General features: G+C 38.3%; 1 protein-coding gene across 1 annotated transcript in view; it reads left to right on the top strand.

Moving 5' to 3' along the window:
- Positions 1-23,773, top strand: part of LOC116876457 (alpha-fetoprotein-like) — a 51,716-nt gene that overhangs the window by 9,058 nt on the left and 18,885 nt on the right. Inside the window, exons 6-14 of the mRNA XM_032876419.1 lie at positions 4-55; positions 194-335; positions 1,884-2,095; positions 7,394-7,526; positions 10,555-10,652; positions 11,673-11,802; positions 17,664-17,878; positions 20,174-20,306; positions 21,910-22,007. Coding sequence (XP_032732310.1) covers positions 4-55; positions 194-335; positions 1,884-2,095; positions 7,394-7,526; positions 10,555-10,652; positions 11,673-11,802; positions 17,664-17,878; positions 20,174-20,306; positions 21,910-22,007 — 1,213 coding nt within the window. The remainder of the gene's footprint in view (positions 1-3; positions 56-193; positions 336-1,883; positions 2,096-7,393; positions 7,527-10,554; positions 10,653-11,672; positions 11,803-17,663; positions 17,879-20,173; positions 20,307-21,909; positions 22,008-23,773) is intronic.

Here is a 23,773-nt window from a genome sequence, read left to right as displayed (position 1 = left end):
CAGCCTTGCTCCACATTAATAGCCAGAATTACCTGCAGGAGAACTTAAAAGACATGTGAGTTTTGTTATCAATATTCTCTTCTCTGAAATTTGAAATCACAATCATTTTGGAAGGTAGGGGGGCAGTGATCTAATGATGGTGGAGGAAGAGTTTGATTTCACCTTTAACACTCTCACAAGTGTTATGTTTCAGCACCAGCATCATGGTGGCTCAGTTTCTCCAGAAATTAACTTTTGAAGAAGTACAAACCATAGTCGAAGAGGTGGTAGATCTTGCAGACAAGTGCAAGATCCTCAAGGCACATGAGTCACCATCAGAATGCTCTCACCAGTTGGTAGGTGAATCATGTTTTGTCTTTCTCTCTCTTTTTTTAAACTAAAATTCCAACCAAAAGGTGTTGTTATGAAGTGAGATGTTGAAGAATTAAGTAGAGGACTTTAAGGCAACAATACAGACATCAATCACACTCAAAATATAATCTTTGTAAGTTTATAAGCCCAAATTCTTCATTTCATCTCTGGGAGATCAGACTCAGAGAACCAAATGCTCAAGAGAACGGATTACAACCTAGAGGCCAATTTGTTCATTTTAGTTGGTTGCTCCGCCTCTCCCACTGGAATACCACTGTCTGACATCCTCATATAAATGTTCCTGGAAACCAAAACACTAATTTAAAAATGTTTCTAAGAGTATATGAAACAGAAGAAAGAAGTGAATATGATTATGGGCTCTTTCCCTAGTTAGTAGAAAATCTTGGGGATTACTTCTGTCTCATAAAGTATGCGTATCTTACGATGAACAAATTATTCATGAACACTAACATATTTGTGCAATCTACATATTTTTTGGATCACTTGTCTCATACCAAATATTTTAAACTATAAATCAATAGTTTTCTTCTTTATTGGTAAGTTTATTATTATTTTTACTATTCCCTCTTCTTGAGGCTAAAACCTACCTATCTTTTACTAGACTCTTAGTAGACATAGAAAAACCATCAGTCTAATTAGAAACACATTTTATTTAATTTTTAAAGATATATTTATTTGAGAGAGAGAGAGTGGGGGTAGGGGCAGAGGTAGAGGGAGACAGACTCCTCTAGCAGATTCCCTGGCTGAGTGTGGAGTCTTATGTGGGGCTCCATCCCAGGACCCTGAGGTCATGACCTGAGCCAAAATCCAGAGTCAGATGTTTTAACTGACTGCACCACCCAGATGTTCCTAGAAACACATTGGAAATGAAGTGTTTCTGCCTGTCACTAATCTTAGTTGTTTTATAGTGACCCCTTTTTATTTCTACTTCAAATGATGGGCTTTTTCCTGCCCTTATTCCCTAAATCTGGACATGTATTTTATTTGAGGTTTACCACATCCCACACACTTACTGCCACTCCAAGGTATTTGAAAACTAACTGAGTTATTACATTTTCATTTGAACATTTGACACTGAATATACACTGCCTTAGAGTTCAGGTCTTAAAATAACTTCCTATGGAAACCAAACTAAAAACAAATAGGAAGCAAGGAAATTCAACTTCATTTATTTCTTGGAGGATAGTTACCAAAAAGACCACGATTTCGTTAGGCTCTGGAATTTTGGCTTATGTTTACTGCCTCTCAACAGCTGTATGAAAATGAATTTGAAATCACAATTATTTTGGAAAGGAGAGAACGATAAATTCCATTTGGTCCATGTCTAGCATGTGGGAATTTAGACTTAAAAACCTAAAAAACTTGTGCTCAAAAGAACTATGTCCAGGGATTATTAAATACAGACTGTAAGAGCATGTCCTCAGTGGCCTTATCTTGATAATAATTCTTTAACTTTCCTAGAAAAGTAGATCACACATGCTTCCCCTTTAAAGTATTATTTCCTCCTGCAGATGTCTACCTTCCTAGAGCACATTTGTAATAACCAAGGAAAGGCTGACAAACAGGAGTTTTCTGACTGTTGCAATATAAATAACAAAGCAAGACTCAAGTGCTTCCTATTATACAAAAAAGATGATGGAGGTTACAGTGATATATTCCAAATTCCAAATCCTGAGCAGATCTGTGAGATGAATGAAGAGAATCAAGTGTCAGTGAAGGAGAGGTGAGTCATTTCTCCTTGCCATAGGCTCTGCAGAAGAGTGTTTTCCAATTTTGAAGACAGATCTTTTCTTTATATATGGGTCTCTGAGAACACAATGCTTTCTTACATGAATTAAGGTAAAAATTTGAGCTACAATATATATTTTGCTCCCTCAGAATGACAGTTACAATCTCAGTGAACCTGACAGGACATGGAAATGTCCATGTGTAGGAAACATTAAAAGTGACTAGGACAAAAAGAAATTAAAAAATAAACTTAAAAAATGACCAGGACAGTGTTAAGGACCCATCTCCTTAATGGTTAGATTAGTCAGACCAGCAGCAAGTGATGCTGAAAGGTTCAGCAAGTAAGCAGAGCATAATAAACAGAGTATCGGGGACAGAGAGCAGGTAATAGCTCTGACAAGGGCTGGCATTTGGGAGACTCATCAAGGGATAGCAGAGAAGGTATCTGATAGGGCATAGAGAGAGTCTGTCATTGAGAACATAGGAAGAGGTAACAACTGCAGATTCGACAGAGATGAGTTTTCTGCTCATAAATTCTGATTCTATAATTCCCATCGGAGTGGATAGCATTATAGCAAATAGGTAGGCAAGCTTCTGTTTTGTTTTCCTGGGGAGCACAGAGGTTTACTTGTAAAGAGGTGCGAGCAAGTGGCATAGGTTTAGAGGCAGGAAACCAATGCTAGAGAGGTAGAAATGCTAAGAGAAACAAAAAGCTTCAGTTCTCAAGAAAGGCAATTCTAGCCATCTTATCAAGACAGGCTCAGACAATGGGAATAAGGCAAAGATCTGATTGCTGGTTCTAGAGGGCAAGGAGCATGGTAGTGATTTGATTTCAGGTTTTAGACATGAAACTTTAAACCAGAGGTGAGTGAACAGAGAGGGTGACTTCATGCTGAATACGTAAACTCCTTTCATTCACCCGTGTGGGGGCGGAATTGCCCCAGACATTGCTGAGCCTTCAAGAGGAAATTAATTGGCCCTTGCCACTCAGGTAGAAAGGACTGGGGTACCTGCTAGCACAGTCGGTTAAGTGTCCAACTCTTGGTTTCAGTTCAGGTCATGATCTCAGGGTCTGGAGATCAAGCCCAGTGTTGGGTTCTGTGGTCAGAGTGGAGTCTGCTTAAGACTCTCTGCCACTCCCCCCTGCTTGTGCATGCATGCACGTGTGTGTGTGTGTGTGTGCACATGTGCGTGCCCTCTCCCTTTCTCTCTCTCTCTCTTTCAAATAAGTAAATAATTCTTAAAAAAAAAAAAAAGAAAAGAAAAAGAAAAGAGAGGACTAAGGGATGGGAATTGGGCAGGTTCCAACTTGCCTGACATCAGGGGCAACCAAATGGGAACGGAAATAGGACCCAGCTACCTATTTGCTACATTGCTGCTCTAAAGGAGAATTGTAAAATCAGGTTTGGATTGAACATTCAGAGATTATAAAATCTAACCAATACTCAGGCAGTGAATCTAATCTCTTCTGGAATATTTACAATGAAGTCAATATTAGGGAGTTATTTTAAATGCTAATCTTAATTTACATGCAGTCAACTATAAATATTTTCTCATTACTTGTCTCATAATTATAAGGTAACAACTTCATTTAATTCCCCACCAAGGAAACAGTAACATATATCAGAGCTGGGAGGAGAGGTCAGTTCTTTCAGATGTTTCAAAAGAAAGCATAGTCTACAAATACATAAAACCATAGTTACTGGGGTGCCTGGGTGGCTCAGTGGGTTGGGGTCTCTGCCTTCGGCTCAGGTCATGATCCCGGGGTCCTGGGATCAAGCCCTGCATTGGGGTCTCTGCTTGGCAGGGAGACTGCCTCCCCCTTTATCTCTACCTGCCTCTCTGCCTACTTGTGATCTCTGTCTGTCAAATAAATAAATGAAATCTTTAAAAAAAAAAACATAGTTACTGTACCTTTGGATTATCTAAGGAATCTTCAATAGCAGTTTTAATTATTGTAAGCTTCTATTGTATGTCTGACTATAGAACCCAACTTTCAATCAAGCAAAACCCTATGTTACCTTACAATGGGGACAGTCCATTTTTTAAATGGCTTTAATTATCAGAAAGCTTTTCCTTATACAAAGGTAAACTTTCGAGATTTGAAATTAGATTAGATCATATTGAATATCTTCTAAGGAAACTGTTACTGTAGCACAAAAATGAACTCTTAATTCAGCATACACAATAAAGAACAGAGGTATTGAATGGCTTTGGTGAAATTTCATATTGACCAAGAATTTTGCCTTATGTTGGGAGGCAGGTGTATGTTGATAGTATCAGTTCTGCTGTTCTGTTTCTACAAGTTGGGCTTGAGAAACTATGCGGATAAAAGCCTACTGACTAAACTTCCAGGGGTTTGGGGCCCCTTGGTGAGAATGAATGATGTTCAGTTCCATTATTTGGTCTGTTCTTTTCCCTCCATCAATTGTGGATGATTTTTTCCTTTATAGGTTTTAATTTAAAAATTTCTTTTTCCCATTCTATCTTATTCCTTTATAGGTTTTTAAAAAAGCAAAAGTAATAATCCCAGGATAAGCGAACTTTAGTGTGATAGCAAATAACCTCTAATTTAAGCAGCTCAATATAACAAAAGTTTTTTTTTTTTTCTTCTCCCGCTCATGCTATCTGTCCAGCATAGACTGTAGTATAGGAGGTCTCCTTATCATCATCACTTAGGGACTTAGGTTGACAAAGACACCATCTCAACCCTTGCTTCTTTGATTACTATGGCAAGGGAAGGGGGCACTAGTAAATCACGCACTGCTTCTTAAGCTTGTTTAGAAACAACATTCATCATATCTTCTCATACATCATTAACCAGCAAGTCACACTGTCAGACCTCACCTCACGAGGAGGGGTGTGAATGCGCAATCCTACCATTTGCCTGAAGGGAGGGGAGTTGGAAATCTCTGATAAACAACTCTAATGGCCACCACCTCAGTGGTCATCCACCCACAAGAAAAATATTTTGTACTTTTAACCGAAAGGAAATGTTACCACAGGATTGCTACACACCAGTTGTTAGATAAAGTCTCTGTTAATGTTTGGTTAGTGCTTCAGGTCTCCTGCAAATCTCTTGTTTTTTGTTATGGCACCACCATTCCCTATCTGGTCAGAGAGTAGCAAGAAATACTCTTCTGATGAAGTCACATATGGGTATTGACCGCAGAAACTCTAGTCACCTTCGTGGATGGGATTTTCTCTTTTAGACTCTGCAGCACTCAGGGATTTCTATTAAAATATTTTTAACATTTCCTTGGCTATTCGTCATGAGATATAATTTAATAGTTCCAGGGAAGGTGATGGTAACAATTTTTCTTTTGAATTCAGTGGTTTCTGCACCTGTATCCTTCTCTGGGATCCCAAAAGGACTTGGAGTTAGGTCCCAAAGGAGCAGGCATACAGATATGTATTGTATGTATTGTCCAAGGAACAGGGGGGTGGGGGAAAGTTAAAACATGAACCAAGTCCCTATTCTATCAATTCCTCCATTATCCTTTCAGTGTTGAAAACCTGATTTTCTGAGGCCACCATTTTTCTGGTAATACTGGCCTACTTTACAAATACTACATATTAAACTTGCATTAGGGATAGTACTATGATCATTAGGATGGACTAAGCTATGCTGCGGTCGCAAGGAAATCCTAAATTTATGAATAAATCCTAAAATCCTAAATTTTGGTTGAATTCAGTAAAGATTTATTTCTTTTTCATATCATAGTCTAAATCGGGTCGTTCCCTTTGGTGACTCTTGAAGAGTCTGGCTCCTGGTTGAATCCTGGGCATGATTTTTTTTTTCCAGACCTGACAATAGGCAATTATGGATGACAGGCCTCCGTGGGGCAAGCTGCCCTTCCCACAGCAGAATGGGGCAAAACACATGTCAGTCTCTTAAGGAGTTTCAGTCAAGGGCTCAGTCCTCCCCCGATACCCACCATGTTTTCATGCATAGCTTCATTCCTAGCCCAGGGGTCTCTGCTGAGACTTCCTAATTGGGGGAATGGAGGGAGAAACTTAGACATACTTCTATGCACTTTGGCTCAGCACTCAGGGCTTTCCCACTCCTGGCCTTTTCCCCTCTCCTTCCCGCTGCCCCAGGGTCCTTGAAACCACAGGAGCCTTTTGTTTGGGAACTTTCAGGAGGAAGCCATCCCCAAGTCTGTAGTGCTCTACTGGGTCCTCAACTGGTCAGGACCCTGGGGGCCAAGTGGACAGGGGGAGAGGGTGGGCAGTTGACACTCTCTCCGGTTTAACCTCTTGCTCATATTATCCTAGTAAGTGACTAAAGTCTTGAGTGTTTCTTTCATTTTGTTTTCGTTGGCTACTCTGACACTTGGCCTCTCATAGCTCTCTAACTGGCCTCAGCTCCTGACAATTCTCCTCCAAGGGGTAACTCGAGATTGCAAGATGTTCCCATCTCTGTATTATCTGACGCCTGTGTTTCCCAGGTCACTGAGAAACAGAAAAAGAGCAGGAAATGTGCCGAGACATTAATAGCCACACCTCAAAGTGGTGTGGAGGACATTCATTCATTCAGGACATTTTATCATCCAGAACTCAGTAACATGTTCTCAACCTAACTGCAAGGGAGTCTGGAAAAGGAGTGTCCCTGTGCCCACAGGAAAAGAAAATGGTTTTTTGTGAGCCTTGAGCCAGTTTTTGCCTGTAATGTCATCTTGTTCAGTATTTTTGCATGTGGGTCTGTGGGGTCTCTTGAGCAAGCTTTGCAAAAGTAGGAGGAGATATGTATTATAAGTGAAAGGCAGACCTGATGTCTAGGCTCTACGAGTGTGAGGAATGAATGAATTAGAGAGGAAACGAAAAGACAGAGGACTTAGTCTCAGACCAAAATATTGAGGGGCACATCTTGGAGAACAATGACAGAAGTTCTAGAAAGAACTTCTGGATGTTCTTGAGAGGAAATCATCCTCTCCCCTAATAGCTTCTAAATTTTATCCTCCTGCACCCGCTGCACAATCCCGTGTTTATAATTCAGATTGGACTACTGAACTTCCTTTCTTATGTAGAAAGGACAAGTTTTAGTTAGTTTTTCTTTCCCCACCAGCCTGGAAGTTAGGGTTGTTCACTTCATGGGCATTCAGCGAACGTCTGACTACACAGTGATCTGTTCAGAGTGACGTGAACGTGTGATGTGTTTACGTATCACGCTACCCCATCTCTTTTACCGTGAGATTCTAGAAGTTCAGGTCCACAAAACTGGATGAAGAAACAGTGTTGGCACATGTTCTTGAATTCTAAATTACACAACTATGTATTTGCCAAATTACAGGTACATTTATGAAACGTCTCGAAAGCATCCGTTCTTGTACGGACCCACAATTCTGACCATGTCTGCTTGCTATGAAACAGCTATCCAGTCATGCTGTCGAGAAAGAAATAAAACTGAATGCTTCCAGATAAAGGTAAAATATTCATATGTCAACTGTTGTTTAGAATCTTGCTCTGCAGAGTGTGGACTGTGGACCAACAGCACAGGCCATGGGGAGAGCATTGGAAATGCAGAATCTGAAGTTTTTCTCCAGACCCACTAAATAAGACGTTATTGTAATGAGATTCTGAGGCAATTCATATTGTTATTATAATTTGAAAAGTGTGATTTAGCATAGACATTACTTCGTCATATATATCTAATATTCAAGTTATTATTGTTGCATATCAAAACACCCCAAAATTTATTAATTCAAGCCAACAACGATCATTTCACTAGCTCTCATGATTTCTGTGGGTCAGGAGTTCAGGAAGGGCTCATCTGGGCAGTTCTGGCTCATGCTCTTTCTTGTGGTGCAGTCAGATAATGGCTGGCTCTAGGACTCTGGGGGGCAGAAGCTCCTGGGGGCTAGTTCAACATCGCTTTCTTCTCATAGAATCTCAGGGCCTCTCCATGTGGTCTCTCTGCCTATAGCTTGGGCTTCCTCACAGCATGGTAGCTTCAGGGCAGCTGGATTGCTTACATATGGCCAAAGTCTTCAAGAATGCATATTCTAGTTGTATGGCCTTTTTATGAGCTAGCCTCAGAAGTTACTTCTGTCACAGGCTGTTGGTTGAAACACTATAAAACCACGGGGCACCTGGGTGGCTCAGTGGGTTAAAGCCTCTGCCTTCGGCTCAGGTCATGATCTCAGTGTCCTGGGATGGAGCCCCGCATCAGGCTCTCTCCTCAGCAGGGAGCCTGCTTCCTCCTCTCTCTCTCTGCCTGCCTCTCTGCCTCCTTGTGATCTCTGTCTGTCAAATAAATAAATAAAATCTTAAAAAAAAAAACCACTATAAAACCTCACTGGTTGGAAAGGGTTAGTATATATACTATGCTTCTTGATGGGAAGATTGTCGAAGTCTCATTGTAAGAAGAGCCCGGGGTAGAAGCTATCGCTACAGCAGTCTTTGGAAAATACAATCTATCACATTTAACTTTAACCATGTAGCCTTTTCTCTTTCACTGAAGAGACATAAATCAGTGATTAGTTCTATGATTAAAGTACTTTTCATGCATGTTCATTAAAGGTTTTAAATACCAACATAAAACGACCATTTTTAGAGAGGGCACCAGGTGAATTTTCCAAAGTTGTCCTGAAATGAGTAGTAGTTTGAGGATCATTTTGATGAATCCCTCAAGACTAAATGCAGAGCCATTTTATTCTTACTGTTTTCTTTGATCTTCTCAGTGCAGATTTATCTCATATTCTCCAAAACCCCTATTTCTCTATTCCTCCAAACCTATTTTTCCTATTGAGCTCCTCAGCATCTACTTTGAGTAAGAAATTAATGTATCTAAAGAGCTTCTGGCATATGCTCAGTACTCAATAATTATAGCTATTATCATTAAAGGTATCATTATCATATATGTGTGTGTATATATATAGATATATAACCTCCCTCTCCTTTTGTCCCCTGGTGACTGCTTCCGAAGTCAATTCTGAATTCCTAAGCAGGAGGGTCTTTTTTTTTTTTTTTCTTTTAGGTTTGTGTTAATTAAAAACAGTAAAACAAATGATCACGCTGACTTATATCTCATTACTTCACACTTCTGAAGAATGAAACTTTTTGTGAAAGTTAACTTTTTTTAAAGTAACTTGTGCTTACTCTTTTAAGTTACGAAGTTTTCTTATTCTCAACCATTCTCAGTGGAGAATTTCCCTTAATGTATAATATGCCCTTATAAAGTTAGTGAAGAGTTCTTCCTTCTCCTACCCAACTTTATGATCTCTACAGTATTGCTGCTTCCAGGATGCCTATTCCTAATAGTTCTTGCTTCTTTCTCAGAGAAAATAATATAACCAAGTGTGTAAAAATTGTGCCTATGATCATAGAACATGGTTTATGAGTTAAGTCTTCAGAGGCTCTTGAAGAAGTAGACAACTTGTTTGTACTAGATTTTAAATAAGTATACTATAACAAAATCAGGATTAAAGTAATAATTATATTTTAATTAATTATAAAATATAAATTAGTTATATTTAATAATAATTACTAAATTAAAATTTAATTATTGTGCTAGTTTTGTGGTTTGAATAATGCTTTTGTTTATATTTTTTGACTTATTCTTAAAAATAGCACTGTAAGTTACAATTAGCCAAAGTAAAAATAACCTATGGTCATTATAGAGTTTTAAGTCAAAATATAGAGCTGTTCCGAGATTTTAAAATATTACTAATATTCCCAGTACACAGAGATACCAATTTTAGTGTATTTCCTTTTATTCATTTTTCCATTCACAGATTTTATTTTGTACATTGTCGTGATCACACTGAATATACAGTTTTGATTCGAGATTTAAACATGCCTACTTTTTATTGGAAGTATACTACTTGTCAAAATTAATGTGCTATTATTTATTTTACCATCACTCTGTTGAGACATTTTATTTGTCTCCAAAATTTTGCCTTCGTAACAAAACATGCATGTTCTTCTTTTTGCATAATTATGTTTTTATTTATGTAGAAGAATTTACTCACAATAGTTTCCAAAGTAAACATCCTGGATTAAAAACTATGAGTATATCGGGGGAGGGTGACTTCATTAATGTATTTCGCAAAACTGGAGCATATATTGTAGATAAGCAATAGGAAACATGTCCAAGATGACAGAGTTAGTAACTTGAATAAAAACAAATACAACTGTAAGACATCATTGAAATTTATTCTTGTGGCTCTCTGGACTTTTGTTTCCTCGATTTCATGTATTATTTTTATTCCAAAAGTTTGAGGTTTTAGAGGAAGTGGTCTCTGGGAAGTAAGATGCTATTTTATAAAACAAAGAAACAAACAAAACAAACCACATTGTGCTTTTGCATTTGGTCTCTTTTAAATAAGAAATAAAGATTTTCTAATATTGAGGGGATAAACAATTTTTATTTTTCTTTCTTGTTTACTAATGACAAGAGTGATTTTTCTGTTACAACCACATTTCTTTGATGAGTTGTTTTTCTAATTACAGCTAGAACCCATCAAAAAATACGTTAAAGAAATATCTTTGAGGCATCACCATTTGTGCGAAATTGGGATTAAGTTCAAGCACCAAGTAGCAAAAGCAGTGTAAGTTACTGATTGAGATACGTGAACCCTGTGGCTGTTGGGTCACCCCATTTGATCAAATTCATTTGAAAAATCATTTTTCTTTCATTTAATAATATCTCTCAATGCAAACCTGGTTCCTTTCTGCACACGAATGCTACTTGCCTGCTCAACAGGGCACACATCGCTGGGCTTGAAACCGCACAATCCTCATCTCTACCCAATGTCTCCTGCCTCCATTTCTTCCATGTGCTCAGATCCCTAATCTCTGTGTTAGTGCACAAAAGATTCTGTACATGAATATTTAAGCACTTTAATTGTTCCACATGACAAAGGCTGGCAGACCAAGTGTATTCTTTTCTCTGGGAGGGTAGGAAAGGTTTTGGCTCCCCATGTTATGCAGAACAGAAAAACCTAGTGGTGTTTTTTGGGTAGGGATGGAAGAATGTGGAATGAGGAGAATTTGATATTATTCAGTGTGCCTCTTTCCTGGCCCAGATTGTATATCTGTCCAAGTTTGCCTGTGAAGGGATGTGTCCTTCCTTCTGTCACCTTCTTGCCCAGTCTGAGACAGCACTGGGCTGGATGGAAGCTTCGTACTGTTTATAAGGCAGGCCCATTTTCCCTATTGTTGGAGAAATTTGGAGGATGTTGTTCGGTTGTCAATGGGAGAAGCGAGGGAGACCCAAGACTCTTAGAATTATTGTCTTTATGATGAAGAATTTTACTTGGAGAGTCAGGTCAGATAAATTTTCAAATTACCCATTAAAACAACTCAGCTTCATTAAGTGATCATTTCAATGGTGAAAAGTTTGAATATTTTGCATAATTATGAATTGAATGGCATTTGTTTTGTGATTTAGATCTTTGTGTGGCTCTGAGTGTTATCCTCGAAGAAATAGGAGGCATTTAAAATATACTCTCTTTCTCCTACATCTGCAAATGCGTTTCTATTATTTTGGTTACCCAATGAACTAGAACTGATTTTAGAAAGGATTGAATTCAAAATATGGTTAAAGAAGTACTTACTTTTCCTTTCAGGGAATTGGTTCTGCTGACTAAAAAACTACCAGAAGGTAACTTCTCTGAAATTGCCAGGCTGGCCGTGGATACACAAAATCTGCATCAGGCCTGTTGCGAAGGAGACGTCGTCACATGTGTACTCGGCAGGGTGAGAGCCTCTCCTTTCTTAAAACTCACTTCAGCCTTGAAAACACTTGCAATTCTTTTTTTTTTTTTTTTTTAAGATTTTATGTATTTGACAAAGGGGGGCAGCACAAGCAGGGGGAGGGGAAGAGGGAGAAGCAGGCTCCCCGCTGAGCAGGGGTTCCCAACATGGGGCTCAATTCCAGGAACCTGGGATCGTGACCTCAGCTAAAGACAGATGCTTAACCGGCTGAGCCACCCAGGTGTCCCCAAACTTGCAATTGTTAAGGAAAGGTGACCATGGTACGGAATGAATCTAAAATAAAGTCATGAGCATTTCTTAACTTACCAGTAGAATAATCAGTAATGTCTCCCCTCTTGTCTTGTCCCAGCTCAGGCAATGATTTTCTTCCTCCTCCTTCTCCCCTCCCTCCCCATTTTTCTCCCTCCATCCCTCCTTTCTTTCCTTTCTTCCTTACTTATCCTGTCTTTCTTCATTTTATTCTGTTATTTTTTAATTTTTAGAGTTGACCTCTAATTTCCTTCCAAGTTTATATTTCACTCACCTTTGAATCCCAAGCAAGTCCCAAAACTGCAACCCAGACCCCCAGGCCACTTCAGCCTGGAAGAAAAAAAGAAGCATGAAGACAAAGATGTGGGCCTGGGGTTTGGGGTAATGAACACCACAGAATTCACCTTCCCCTCATCCAAGTGTAAGTTCTCTAAATTCCAGAGAAGGAAAAATAGTAACTGTCAAAAACCTGATGAGGCTTTAGTAAATCACAGGTTACAAGTCATGTTCCTACCCATTCTGCAAGTTAGAAAATTGAATAATTGTCATCATGATAAATAAAACCCAGGGACAAAGAAGGACTAGTATCATAATTTCATGGGGATGCCCATGACTTATGGACAGAAGCCCCCACCTTCAGCTATTTTAGTCCCATTCCATGAAAGATTAAGGGATATGACTAACTATGGGAATGAAAACGGAAAGTCATCACACAGATACTCAGTCTAGACGGATTCTACGTCCCCAACTATTTACTTTGCTGGAACAGAGTTGGGGTCGGACCACAGCTCTTCTTTGGTCCCTCTTGTGGTTGTCAAGTCAGTGACACACTCAGCCCCACCGTTGAGTAGGGTGGGCACAGCCAGTGCCCCTTCCTACCTGGAGATGGACAGTATAATGTCCTTGAGCTTTTCTCTGTATGGCAGGAATCCCAACTAGTGCTGGAAGGAGCAGTCCCCTGCATACTTAGAAGAAGTCCTGGCTTTTCAGGACAGGCTATTAGAATGTTATTTGTGTGAAGATTAGGTAAACTTGGGGAAAAGTAAAGAGAAAATGGGGGCCTGACTGACTCAAACATAATTGAAACAAAACAAAGCAAAATCTCTAATATCCTTTAGCACATAAACAATACCTATGCCAGCAACTCCATTTAAAATCCTAAACCATGTCAGGAACCCCAGAACAATCATTAATGATTTCATTGTGTTGACTAGTATTCACAAACAATATAAAATAACTATAAATGATTCTAGCATTCCTGTCTTGGTCCAGACTTTCATGGAAACAGGTTTAAAGTTGCTGACTTGAGAAAGATACTGTGTATGTATTAAGAGATTTTTCATTCTTATTTTAGAGTTTTTTAAAGAAAGATTTTATTTATTTATTTATTTATTTATTTATTTATTTATTTGAGAGAGAGCATGCACATGAAGTGGGGTATAGAGGGAGAATCTCAAGCAGACTCTGCGGTGAGCACAGAGCCCAATAAGAGGTTGGATCTCATGACCCTGAGATCATGAGCTGCGCCGAAATCAAGTCCCACACTTAACCAACTGAGCCACCCAGGTATCCTGAGGTGGGTTTGTTTTTTATTAGGATGGATTCTTAACATTAGTAAATGTTCTTCTGTTTTCTTAGGATCACCATTTGACTTCCATATAACTTATTCATTGGTGAATCATATTAAAAGATTTCTTAATTTTTAACCATCTTTAGACTGCTTATACCCATCTCATTTTGCTATATTTCTGGATTTTATATATACATAATTTTCAAATTTTTGCATTTGTGTTTACATGAACTTTCAGATTTTGCTCTTCAGTTATGCTACCTTCCAAAAATTGCACTGTTTTTCCTTTCAAAATCTCTGAAATAATGTAACAGTATTGAGAATGGCCTGTTTTGTGAAGGTTCGAAAGAACTTGTCCATGAAACTGGAGCAGGGATTGAGATAGAAACCAGTGGGACAGTTTTCCATTTCTTTTGCTATAGATTTATTTTGACATTTTTCAGTCCATCCTCACTACTTATTAATTCAGTGCGTGTGAATTCACCTGTTTCCAACATTTATCCGTAACCCCCAAGTCAATCCTCATGGCACTTTGTGGGTTGCCCGCCGACTTGGGCACGCTCAGAACAGTGGAGAATTTGGGTTGCTTGACACCCATATTCCCAGCTGGGAGGGAACATGACAAGGCTCTGCCTTCTTGTTTTAGCTCTCGTACTGTAAATAAGTATCCTTTCTGCAGTCTAGTGCCACGTTTTCCACATTTTTGTGTTTTTTTGTTGTTGAGTTAGCTGTTTGAAATGGCCCCCAAGCATAGTCCTAGGGTGCTTTCTGGGGTTCCTAAACACAGAAAAGCCATGATATGCTTTATGGAGAAAATAATGTGTTAGACGTATTAGTTCAACATTAATAAATCAATAATATATATTAAATAAGGGGTCTTTAAAAAGAAACACATATAGCACAAGGTTAGGTCTTGATCTGTTGATGACACAAATGTGACCAGAAACTTGCAAGGAACTAATCCTGGATTCCCCTAGGGCTGAAGAGTCAGTATTCACAAATTCAGTGAATTTATAACTATTGTGACTAATGAGCATCAGCTGCACCATTTTTTGGTCAGATTTTATAATACACATTTTTTAAATAAAGTCTCCTTTTTCAGCATTTTCTCATTTAGGTATTGAGTTCTAAATAATAATATTATTATTTGATAATTAAAAACATAAAGTATGTAATTATGCTTCTTTTTCTCCTTGTATTTGCATATTCTCCTTTATTTAATTAGCCTTGGAAAGATGCTATTTAATGTCTTGGTCTTCTCCAAGGCAAAGTTCTTGGATTTATTTATTAATTTATTAATAAATAAATATTAATATTGATTTATTAATTTATTAATACTAGGTTTCTACTTTTAATTTTATTAGTTCTCTCGGGTTTGTTTAACTGTTTTTTTTTGTGTTGTTATAAACATCATTGTTTAGTGGGCATCCATGAATTTGATACCCAACACAAGGACTAAAACATTCCCAGTCATTTATATTATAATTGTAAATTTCCATTATTGTTCATGCTTTCTGTTCAGCTGTTTTCTTTTAGTTGTTTGGGTTGACTTCTTAGTTTTTCGTACTATCTCTTTTTAAATAACATTGTTAACCAGAATGGTTTCAGTTGAACTATCATTTCTTTAATACACTGTATCCTACTATTTATTTATTTATTCATTAAAAAAGTTTTAATTCCTGTATCGTTAACATAGTGTTATGTCAGTTTCAGCTGTTCAATGTACTGATGCAGCAGTTCTGTGCATTGCTCAGTGCTCATCATGAGAAGCGCATCCTTTCTACTGCTTATTTTTCATATTGGTTTAATTCTCTTATTATTAGAGTATTCCTCCTAATGCTTTTAGGAATGGTGTATGGATGATATGCCTTTGAATGGTGTGTCCTGGAAAGTTTCCTAAACGCTTATCAGTGCTTATATCATTCCATGTGAGGCTTCACAATATCACACCCAATTCAAGAAGCACACAATCTTTATAATACATGTCAATTTTTAATACCAAATGTGCAAATTAATAGGGCTTATCAGTCTGTTATATCACTCAGTCAACATCATTCAATTTTATGTTGTAGGGTTCTCTTTTTTTTTACTTCAAGACACTATTAGACCAACATTCTGGGGTTGTATAATAATTGTTATAGTACAAAACTTGAAAATGATTTCTATATGTCAGCCACTAATTCTAAGCATTTCACTTTTATTCAAGAAATACTTTTATAGTACTTAAGCTGGGCCAGGCTCTTTTCTTTGTTCCTAATAATTATTAATATGCTTTGTTCCCACAACCTTAGGAAGTATTACTTTAACCCCATGTTATTGATGAGGAAAATCGAGGCATCAAGAGACAAAGCATCTTGCCTAGGTCACAAAGGTGGGAAGTAGCAAAGTCAAGATTAGAACTCAGGAAGTCTGACTTCAGAGCCAAAGCTGTCAACCACTGCACTCATTTATTTTTCCAGTGATGATGGCAAAGGTGTGTCTAGAAGACGATAGTGGTGGGAGAAGTTTTTCATTTACCAGGATATCTGTATTCTCACAATTTCTTTCATCAACTTTCTTCCCGTCTTCTACTACCCTTTAAAAATTGATATTCCCAATTGATCTGTTCTTGGCCTTTTCCTTTTTTATTTTACACATATACTCTGAGATGAATGGCCTTCGGTTTCAGGAGTAGAATTCAGTGGTTCATGACTTACGCTCATCACAAGTGCCTTCTTTAATAACCCATCACCCTCCTAGCCCATTCTCCACCCATCTCCCTTCCATCAACCCTCAAAATGAAGTTTGTTTTATGGTTTGCCTCTCTTTCCCCCGCCTCTGTTTATCTGTTTCATTTCTTAAATTCCACACATGAGTGAAATCATGTGGTCCTTGTCTTTCTCTGACTGACTAATTTCTTTTAGCATAATACCCTCTAGCTCCATCCATGTCGTTACAAATGACAAGATTTCATTCTTTTGATGACTGAGTAATATTCTGTTGCATATATACCACCTCCTTTTTAGCCATTCATCAGTCAGTGGACACTGGGCTGCTTCCACAGTTCGGCTGTAGTAAATAATGCTACTGTGAATGTTGGGGTGCATGAGCCCCTTCGAGTTAGTATATTTGTATTCTTTGGGTAAATACATAGAAGTGCACTTGCCAGATGGTAGGGTGGTGCTATTTTTAACTTTCTGAAGAAGCTCCACACTGTTTTCCAGAGTAAGCCCCATCCATCATTTCTCAACTACAGTTTCTCAGTAACCCCCAAATATCCTATATACCATTTCCTCAAATACATCATATAATCTCACTTCCAGGATTTTCTTATATATAAAGATGAATAATTTTGGAATGTTCTTCTTCATTAGTTTCCAAGTAACTTTTATTTGTCCTTCAGGACTAAACTGTTTAACATCTTCACTCCGACCTCCAGCCACCCTGGATTGCCAATCTTTTTTCTTTCAAAGTATTACATATGCACTTCTCCTACAACTTTTCTTACAGCTTCTGTTATACTGCATTGCAATCGTTAATTATTTTATTCTCCAATTAGATTGTGAGTTTCTTAAGTGTAGAGATTAAGTTTTTCACATACATGTAATTATTTGTGTATGTGTGTATAAGTAAATATGTTAAATATGTAAGCATAATAGTAATATCATAGCAATCTATGTGGTAAATGGCAGAGAAAAAATGTTTTCCACACTGGAATCCTAAAACAGTAACAATAATAGCAGGCAATAAAACTGCATTATATCTTGTGGGGCTAACCATGGAAACAATACTATAGTCTGTCTCCCCTTCAGTTCCTTAAGAGATGAGAAAGGAGCTTGTGACCCTTGAGTGAGGTCAAATAGAGAAGCCTTCTTTATTAGAGCGAGTCACTAGATACATGACGTTTTTGGTCTCTCACTCAGTTTCCCAAAGATAAAGCGATAGAAGATGTCAAGTTTTTCTCTGGTTTTCTGGTAGTAACAAGAAAAATAAACAAGTTCAGAATGAAGTCATCAAACACCAAACTCTTTTTGATGTTTTGTAGAGCCAGCTTATGAACTATACCTGCTCCAAACAGCTGAGCCTCTCCAGCAAAATCAGTCCGTGCTGTGCACAGCCGGCGCCATTCCGAGGGGAGTGCGTGATCAGCTCAGAAAACGAGCAGAAGCCTCATCTTGCATCCTTGCCACTCGGCAGATTTACAGAAGACCGATCTGTGTGTGAACAATTCTCCCACGAGCCAGATGATTTCCTGCAAGAGTAATACAGATTTTTGTAAAGTCTTCACAATGGAATACTATATTTATGGATTTGGGGGAAGGGTTGTAGACTTGAATGATGACAGAGGCTAGCCCATAATGTAAATGGTGACTCAAATTGTTCAAGAGGAGATGCTTGGTGGAGTCGAACCTACTTACACTGCCCCAGCCGCTGGTTAGCATATGGGAATGCAGGCTTGGGCTGGTTGGGTCTACTGCGTTTTTATTTTATTTTATTTTTAAATTTAAATTCAATTAATTAACATATAAATGTACTATTAGTTTCAGAGGTAGAGGTCAATGATTCATCAGTCTTCTATAACACCCAGTGCTCATCACATCATGTGTCCTCCTTAATGTCCCTCACCCACCTAACCCATCCCCCCACTCCCCTCCCCTCCAGCAACCCTCAGTGTGTTTCGTATGATCAGGAGTCTCTTAAGGTTTGTCTCCCTTTCTGATTTCATCTTAGAGATTATTTTTCTTTCCCTTCTCCTATGATCCTCTGTTTTTTTTTCTTAAATTCCACATAGGAATGAGATCATATGATAATTGTCTTTCTCTGATTGACTTATTTCGCTTAGAATAATACCCGCTAGTTCCATCCATGTTGTTGCAAATGGCAAGTAGTATTTGACTGTGTGTGTGTGTGTGTGTGTGTGTGTGTGTGTATCACATATATATCCATTCATCTGTTGATGGACAGCTGGGCTCTTTCCACAGTTTGGCTATTGTGGACATTGATGCTGTAAACATTGGGGTACAGGTTCCCCTTCGGGTAACTATGTTTGTATGCTTGGAGTAAATACTTAGTAGTGCAATTACTGGGTCGTAGGGTCTACTGCATTTTTTTTTAAGATTTTATTTATTTATTTGAGAGAGAGACAGTAAGAGAGAGCATGAAAGGGGAGGTCAGAGGGTGAAGCAGACTCACCTTAGAGCTGGGAGCCCAATGTGGGACTCGATCCCAGGACTCCGGGATCATGACCTGAGCTTAAGGCAGTTGCTTAACCAACTGAGCCACCCACGTGCGCGGCTCTACTGCATTTTGAAAGAAGCTGGAAGCTGCTTGATTTTTAAGTGTTGACAACTAATACAGAATTTTTAAAAACACAGTGAGGATCAAGTGTTTGCAAACTTTGCTCCAAGGTATTCATCCCTAAGGAGGGCTTCAGATTGGTAGACCTGGTGAGCGCTTCTATTCTAATTAATTTAATACCTATTACCAAACCGTGGTGTAGCACTTAAAGATTAGATTGATGGAATATTAACACCTCAGGTGTCCATTCCAAAATGCATATTAACTTGTGCAAGACAAACTGATTTCAATATGCAATATTAAAACAATATTTCTGTGTGATTGAAGTATTTCCAAAGTCACTTTGTGAAGCCTTATTTGGAGCAATTAAACTCCAGCGAAGCAAAAGAATTTGAGTTTTCTCCAAAGCTCTTTGTAGAATAACTTGAGCTATATTCTGAAAGTACATTTGATATGGCTTATGAAAGTAAATGTGACTGCCTGAACCCACTCATTCCTCAACTTGCATTTGGTACTGGAAAAGTTGATAGGCACAACTTCCGGGTGGAAATCACATTAAGCTATTAGTTGGGAGACCAGAGTTCGAAAGACTAGCTTTGTCATGCATAAACTTTGGAATGTAGGTCAAGCCACTTAATTTCCTTAGGCTCTTGTGTTCCAGCTACTAACTGAGGGGTTGGATAAGATCACTTGGAAGGTGCCTCCTGCTACTCTGTGATTCCTTTGTAAACATTCGAGGGTCCAAATTCTCTTTCTTGTGACCCAGAAGAATGTGTACATTATGCTTGAACCACTCAAGCTTCAACGTTTAGCTGGAAAAGAGGGGAAGATGATGATTTAAGACCTAGCTAGCACTTTCTATCAAAAAAAATTCCAATACTTATAAAATCTAGCCTCCAAGGTGATTGAGAAAAATGTGCTCTCATCTAAACACTGGAAATTAATTTCTCATAAAAGTAAGTTAGTGACCCTGAACCAGAAACTATCAGCTAATCAGATTGTCTTAGTTTCAAGTTCTGAATCTGACCCCACTCCTGTGAGACTTTGGAAAAATCAAGTAATTTTATTGATTCTATTTCCTTACCTCTAAATGTAGTCAATTAAACCTCCCTGCCATCCTCCCCAAGTTTCCAAATGTCTAAAAATCAGTGAAAATATTGAATAAATTTCATAGTCATAAGTGGGTTCTGAAAGAAAATTCATGACTTCTGAATTTTACTGTTAACTTTCTAATATGTTTCATATGGATGGATACAGGTTTCTTTATGAATATTCAAGAAGACACTCAGAATTGGCAGTTCCTGTGATTTTAAGAGTGGATATGGTCTATCAAAATTTATTGGCAAATTGCTGTAAACTAGAAAATCCTCTGGAATGCTATCGCCGTGGGGTAAATGCCTTTTTATTTTTTAACTTGTTATCCGTAAGTGATTACCAACATAGGAAAAATTCCAGAGATGTTGGTAGTGCCATATTTTATATAAAATGATTGTGCATCTTCTTGCTAATCACCATGCGGCACAACAAATATGATTTTCATCTAAACTGAAGGCCACGTCATCACACCGCAGCAGCTTTCTATGTGAGTCACTGTCTTACAGATTCAATGCTTCATGAAACCTTCTCTGTGCAATCTTCTCTTTTAATGAGTGTCCACTGGGCACCGAAGCAAATGGCAGGCAAACACAGCATATTACGGTATGAGAAGGTTGACTATTTCCACTCAGCAGTCCTGGAAACTGTCTGGGTCTCAGGCCAGAAGTCATACTGTTCACAGGCAGCAGCTGTTGGTGCATGTGACATGGAAAAAGCAGGTGACCTTATGTCCCTGACCCGATGATCACTTATCCATGGATTACCAGGAACCAGGTGGTTCTGGCTTCTTAGAAGGCTTACACATTTACAGAGGGTGAGGTAGTGGTACAGGTAGAGCCCAGTCCTGTCTGGGCTCAAGCACATACATCTATCACCTTTTTGTTCCCAGAAAGAAGGAGCAGTGAAGGTAATTTGTTCCCCTGTGGCTGAGCACCCCTTTGCAGCATCCCCACTAGACCCCCACAATAATCATCATGATAATAGCACCTTACAGGAGCATGGATGTTTCGAGTTCACAAAGCAGCTTTACAACTAGTGTCCTATTTGATTGTCACACCAGCACAGTAACATAGGCCATGCCAGAATTATTAACTGCATCTTATAGGTGAGAGTATTCAGTTAAGGTTTAAAAGACTTGCCCAACTTCACACAGACAGTGAGGACAAGGCTAAGGGCTAAATCTAGGCAAACAGTTTGCAAATCTGGTAAAATTTTCACTGTAACAAACACTGCTCAGTAAGATCAAGTACACTGGGTCAGATTAGTTAAGATGATAACCTGTCTTCCTACTGAAAAACTAAGCCTGAAAGGTCACTTGTATTTTCCCACTGGAATTTTATGTACACAGTTGAAGAACTCTTTGAACTAGCAGTTAGCTCTGAGAATTCCATTTGTTTCGCTTCAATGTGTATTTGTGGAGTACTTTACTATATTAAAGGCTGCCACATGTTTTTATTAAACCGTGACTTCTTAATACATATCTATATTTCTATGCCAATATCTTATCTATGTATCTGTGCTGCTTATGTAAAAAGGCTGTATTATTAAATATAGCCAACACACTCTGACCAATCAAACTTAGATCTGTAAACTACCTTTAAAGATCTCTTTGGCTTGATGAATGATTTGCCTTATGCTTATAAAATACACCATATCAACCCACAAATGAGTTTATATCACCAGAAACTAAGTATCAGTCTTGTTGTACCACTTCTTTTCTCCACAAAGTGCATGGCCATTCCTGTTTTACCAGAACATGTTTTTCAAGATTTGCAAGCTCACTAAGTAAATAAAGCCCTGGGTTTAGGAAAACGGTTACATTAAATTATCAGGGTTTTGCAATCTTACCTCAAGATATATTGTTACAGTGATTAACATTGATTATCTTTATTTTCCAGCAAGAGATGTTCCAAAGAGTGGTTCGTGAAAGCCATGAGCGTGTAAAACATCACTGTGATTTGCATGAGAAATTGGGAGAGGCTGACTTCCATGACAGGTAGGCTTCCAATTGTCCAGATTCATACTTGTTAGTGAGTTTGTGTTAACTCCTGATGCTGAGAGCTACTAAGAGTGTACATCCAACCTTGAAACCTCAGAGGGCAAGAGAAGAAACAGAATTAACCTAGCTATCTTTGTCTTGATAATACAGATGTCCCCATGGCCTTAGGTGTTTCTACATGACTTTCCAGGCCAGTTTCCCAATTCTGGCCAATGTTCAGAAGCTGGTGAACCAAGCAGACCCTGGCTGCCTTCCTGCAGTCTCTTCGGGATCTTCTCACCTCCACCTGGATATTTAGTTTGGAGCTTTGCCTGCAATTGTCGGGTCCCTTTGTCAGCGTCAAGTTAGGTCATATAGTTAGTTTTTTTTTTTTTTTTTTTTTAACCAGGGAAGGTAGAGATGCATATAGCTGTCTGCCAGAGAGAACATGCAAACCTCTTGTGTGCAAGGAGACTGGTATTTCAAAGATCACTATATGAAAAACCAAAAGTCAATTTTTAGGCTCTTTGGTGTCTTTCTGTCTATTTAGAAGTAGAGCATTGAGGAAAAAATCAGTTTGATATAGTGTCCCATAAATTCAGCTTGAAATGGATGGCCAGTTTTAAGCCTCTACTTACATCACATTTGCTACTGTCCCATTAGGCAAAGTAAGTCATATGGCCAAGCTGAGTCAAGAGGTAGAGAAATAGACTCAATCTCTTTCTTCATTGGAGGATCTGCAAAATATTTTATATGGATGTCACACCATGTGACTTGACTTGGCTAATAAAATGTGAAAACTTTGGGGGCAGAAGCTTTAACAACCAATGCATGCTTTCCTATTTTCTCTTTTCCTTCAGACACAACAGTCAGATACATTTGAGATGGTAGCTGATCTATCTGTCTTGGTTCCAGATAAACAGAACCACCATGCCAAATTGCACTGGGCATATGGATTGAACAAGAAATAAGCCATTGTGTTTTGAAGCCATGCAACAAAGTTGCTTTTTTTGTTATTGTTACAAAATATCATCTATCCAAACTAACGCAAAAATTGTGCAGGAATTAAAGTGATATTTTAAAGCAATAAATAAATTAATTAATTAAATTAAATTAAATTAAATTACTGTCCAAAATAATGGATCCAGAAAAAAATATTTTTTCAAAAAGAATACTTGGCTTATTATTTCTATATTGTGTTCATTTGCTAATGTCTAGTTTAAGGATTAGATCATGGTTCTCAAAATTTAGGGTATAGTATATCAAAATTACTTGGAGGACTCATTAAAACACAGCGTCATCCCCAGAGTTTCTCATTCCCTAAGTCTGAGATGAGGCCTGAAAATTTGCATTTCTAACAAGTACCCAAGGCTGCTGATAATTGCTGGTCCATGAGTCACATACTAGACCCGCTGGATTAGGTTGCCTGCTCATTGGATGTTACAGCTAAGTTCTTTCCCCAACTCCATTATAATATAAAAGCAATGATTGATTCTAATTTTTTGTTGTCTTCAAATCCAGTAGTCTTTCTCCTTAAAATCTCCCTCATATCCCTCTATTGCCACCACTATTCTCCTAGTTGAGGCTATCACTGTCTCTTGCCTGGACTTCTGGAATAGCCCTCAACTTCTTCTTACGTCATGTTGCTTCTTGCCCACCTTCATTCATTCTTTATATGGCAACCATAATTATCCTAAAAACAAAGCAAATCTGATTCTCTAACTAAGCTTTCTTCCTCTTTCTGTCTCCAATCCCCAATACCCTCCCCACGCCAAAAAAAACTC

Source organism: Lontra canadensis, unplaced genomic scaffold (assembly GCF_010015895.1).
Source record: "Lontra canadensis isolate GAN:19392208 unplaced genomic scaffold, GSC_riverotter_1.0 scaffold1, whole genome shotgun sequence".
NCBI lineage: Eukaryota > Metazoa > Chordata > Mammalia > Carnivora > Mustelidae > Lontra > Lontra canadensis.
The sequence above is the reverse complement of the archived record's forward strand: the minus strand, read 5'-3'. Positions and strand labels throughout refer to the sequence as shown.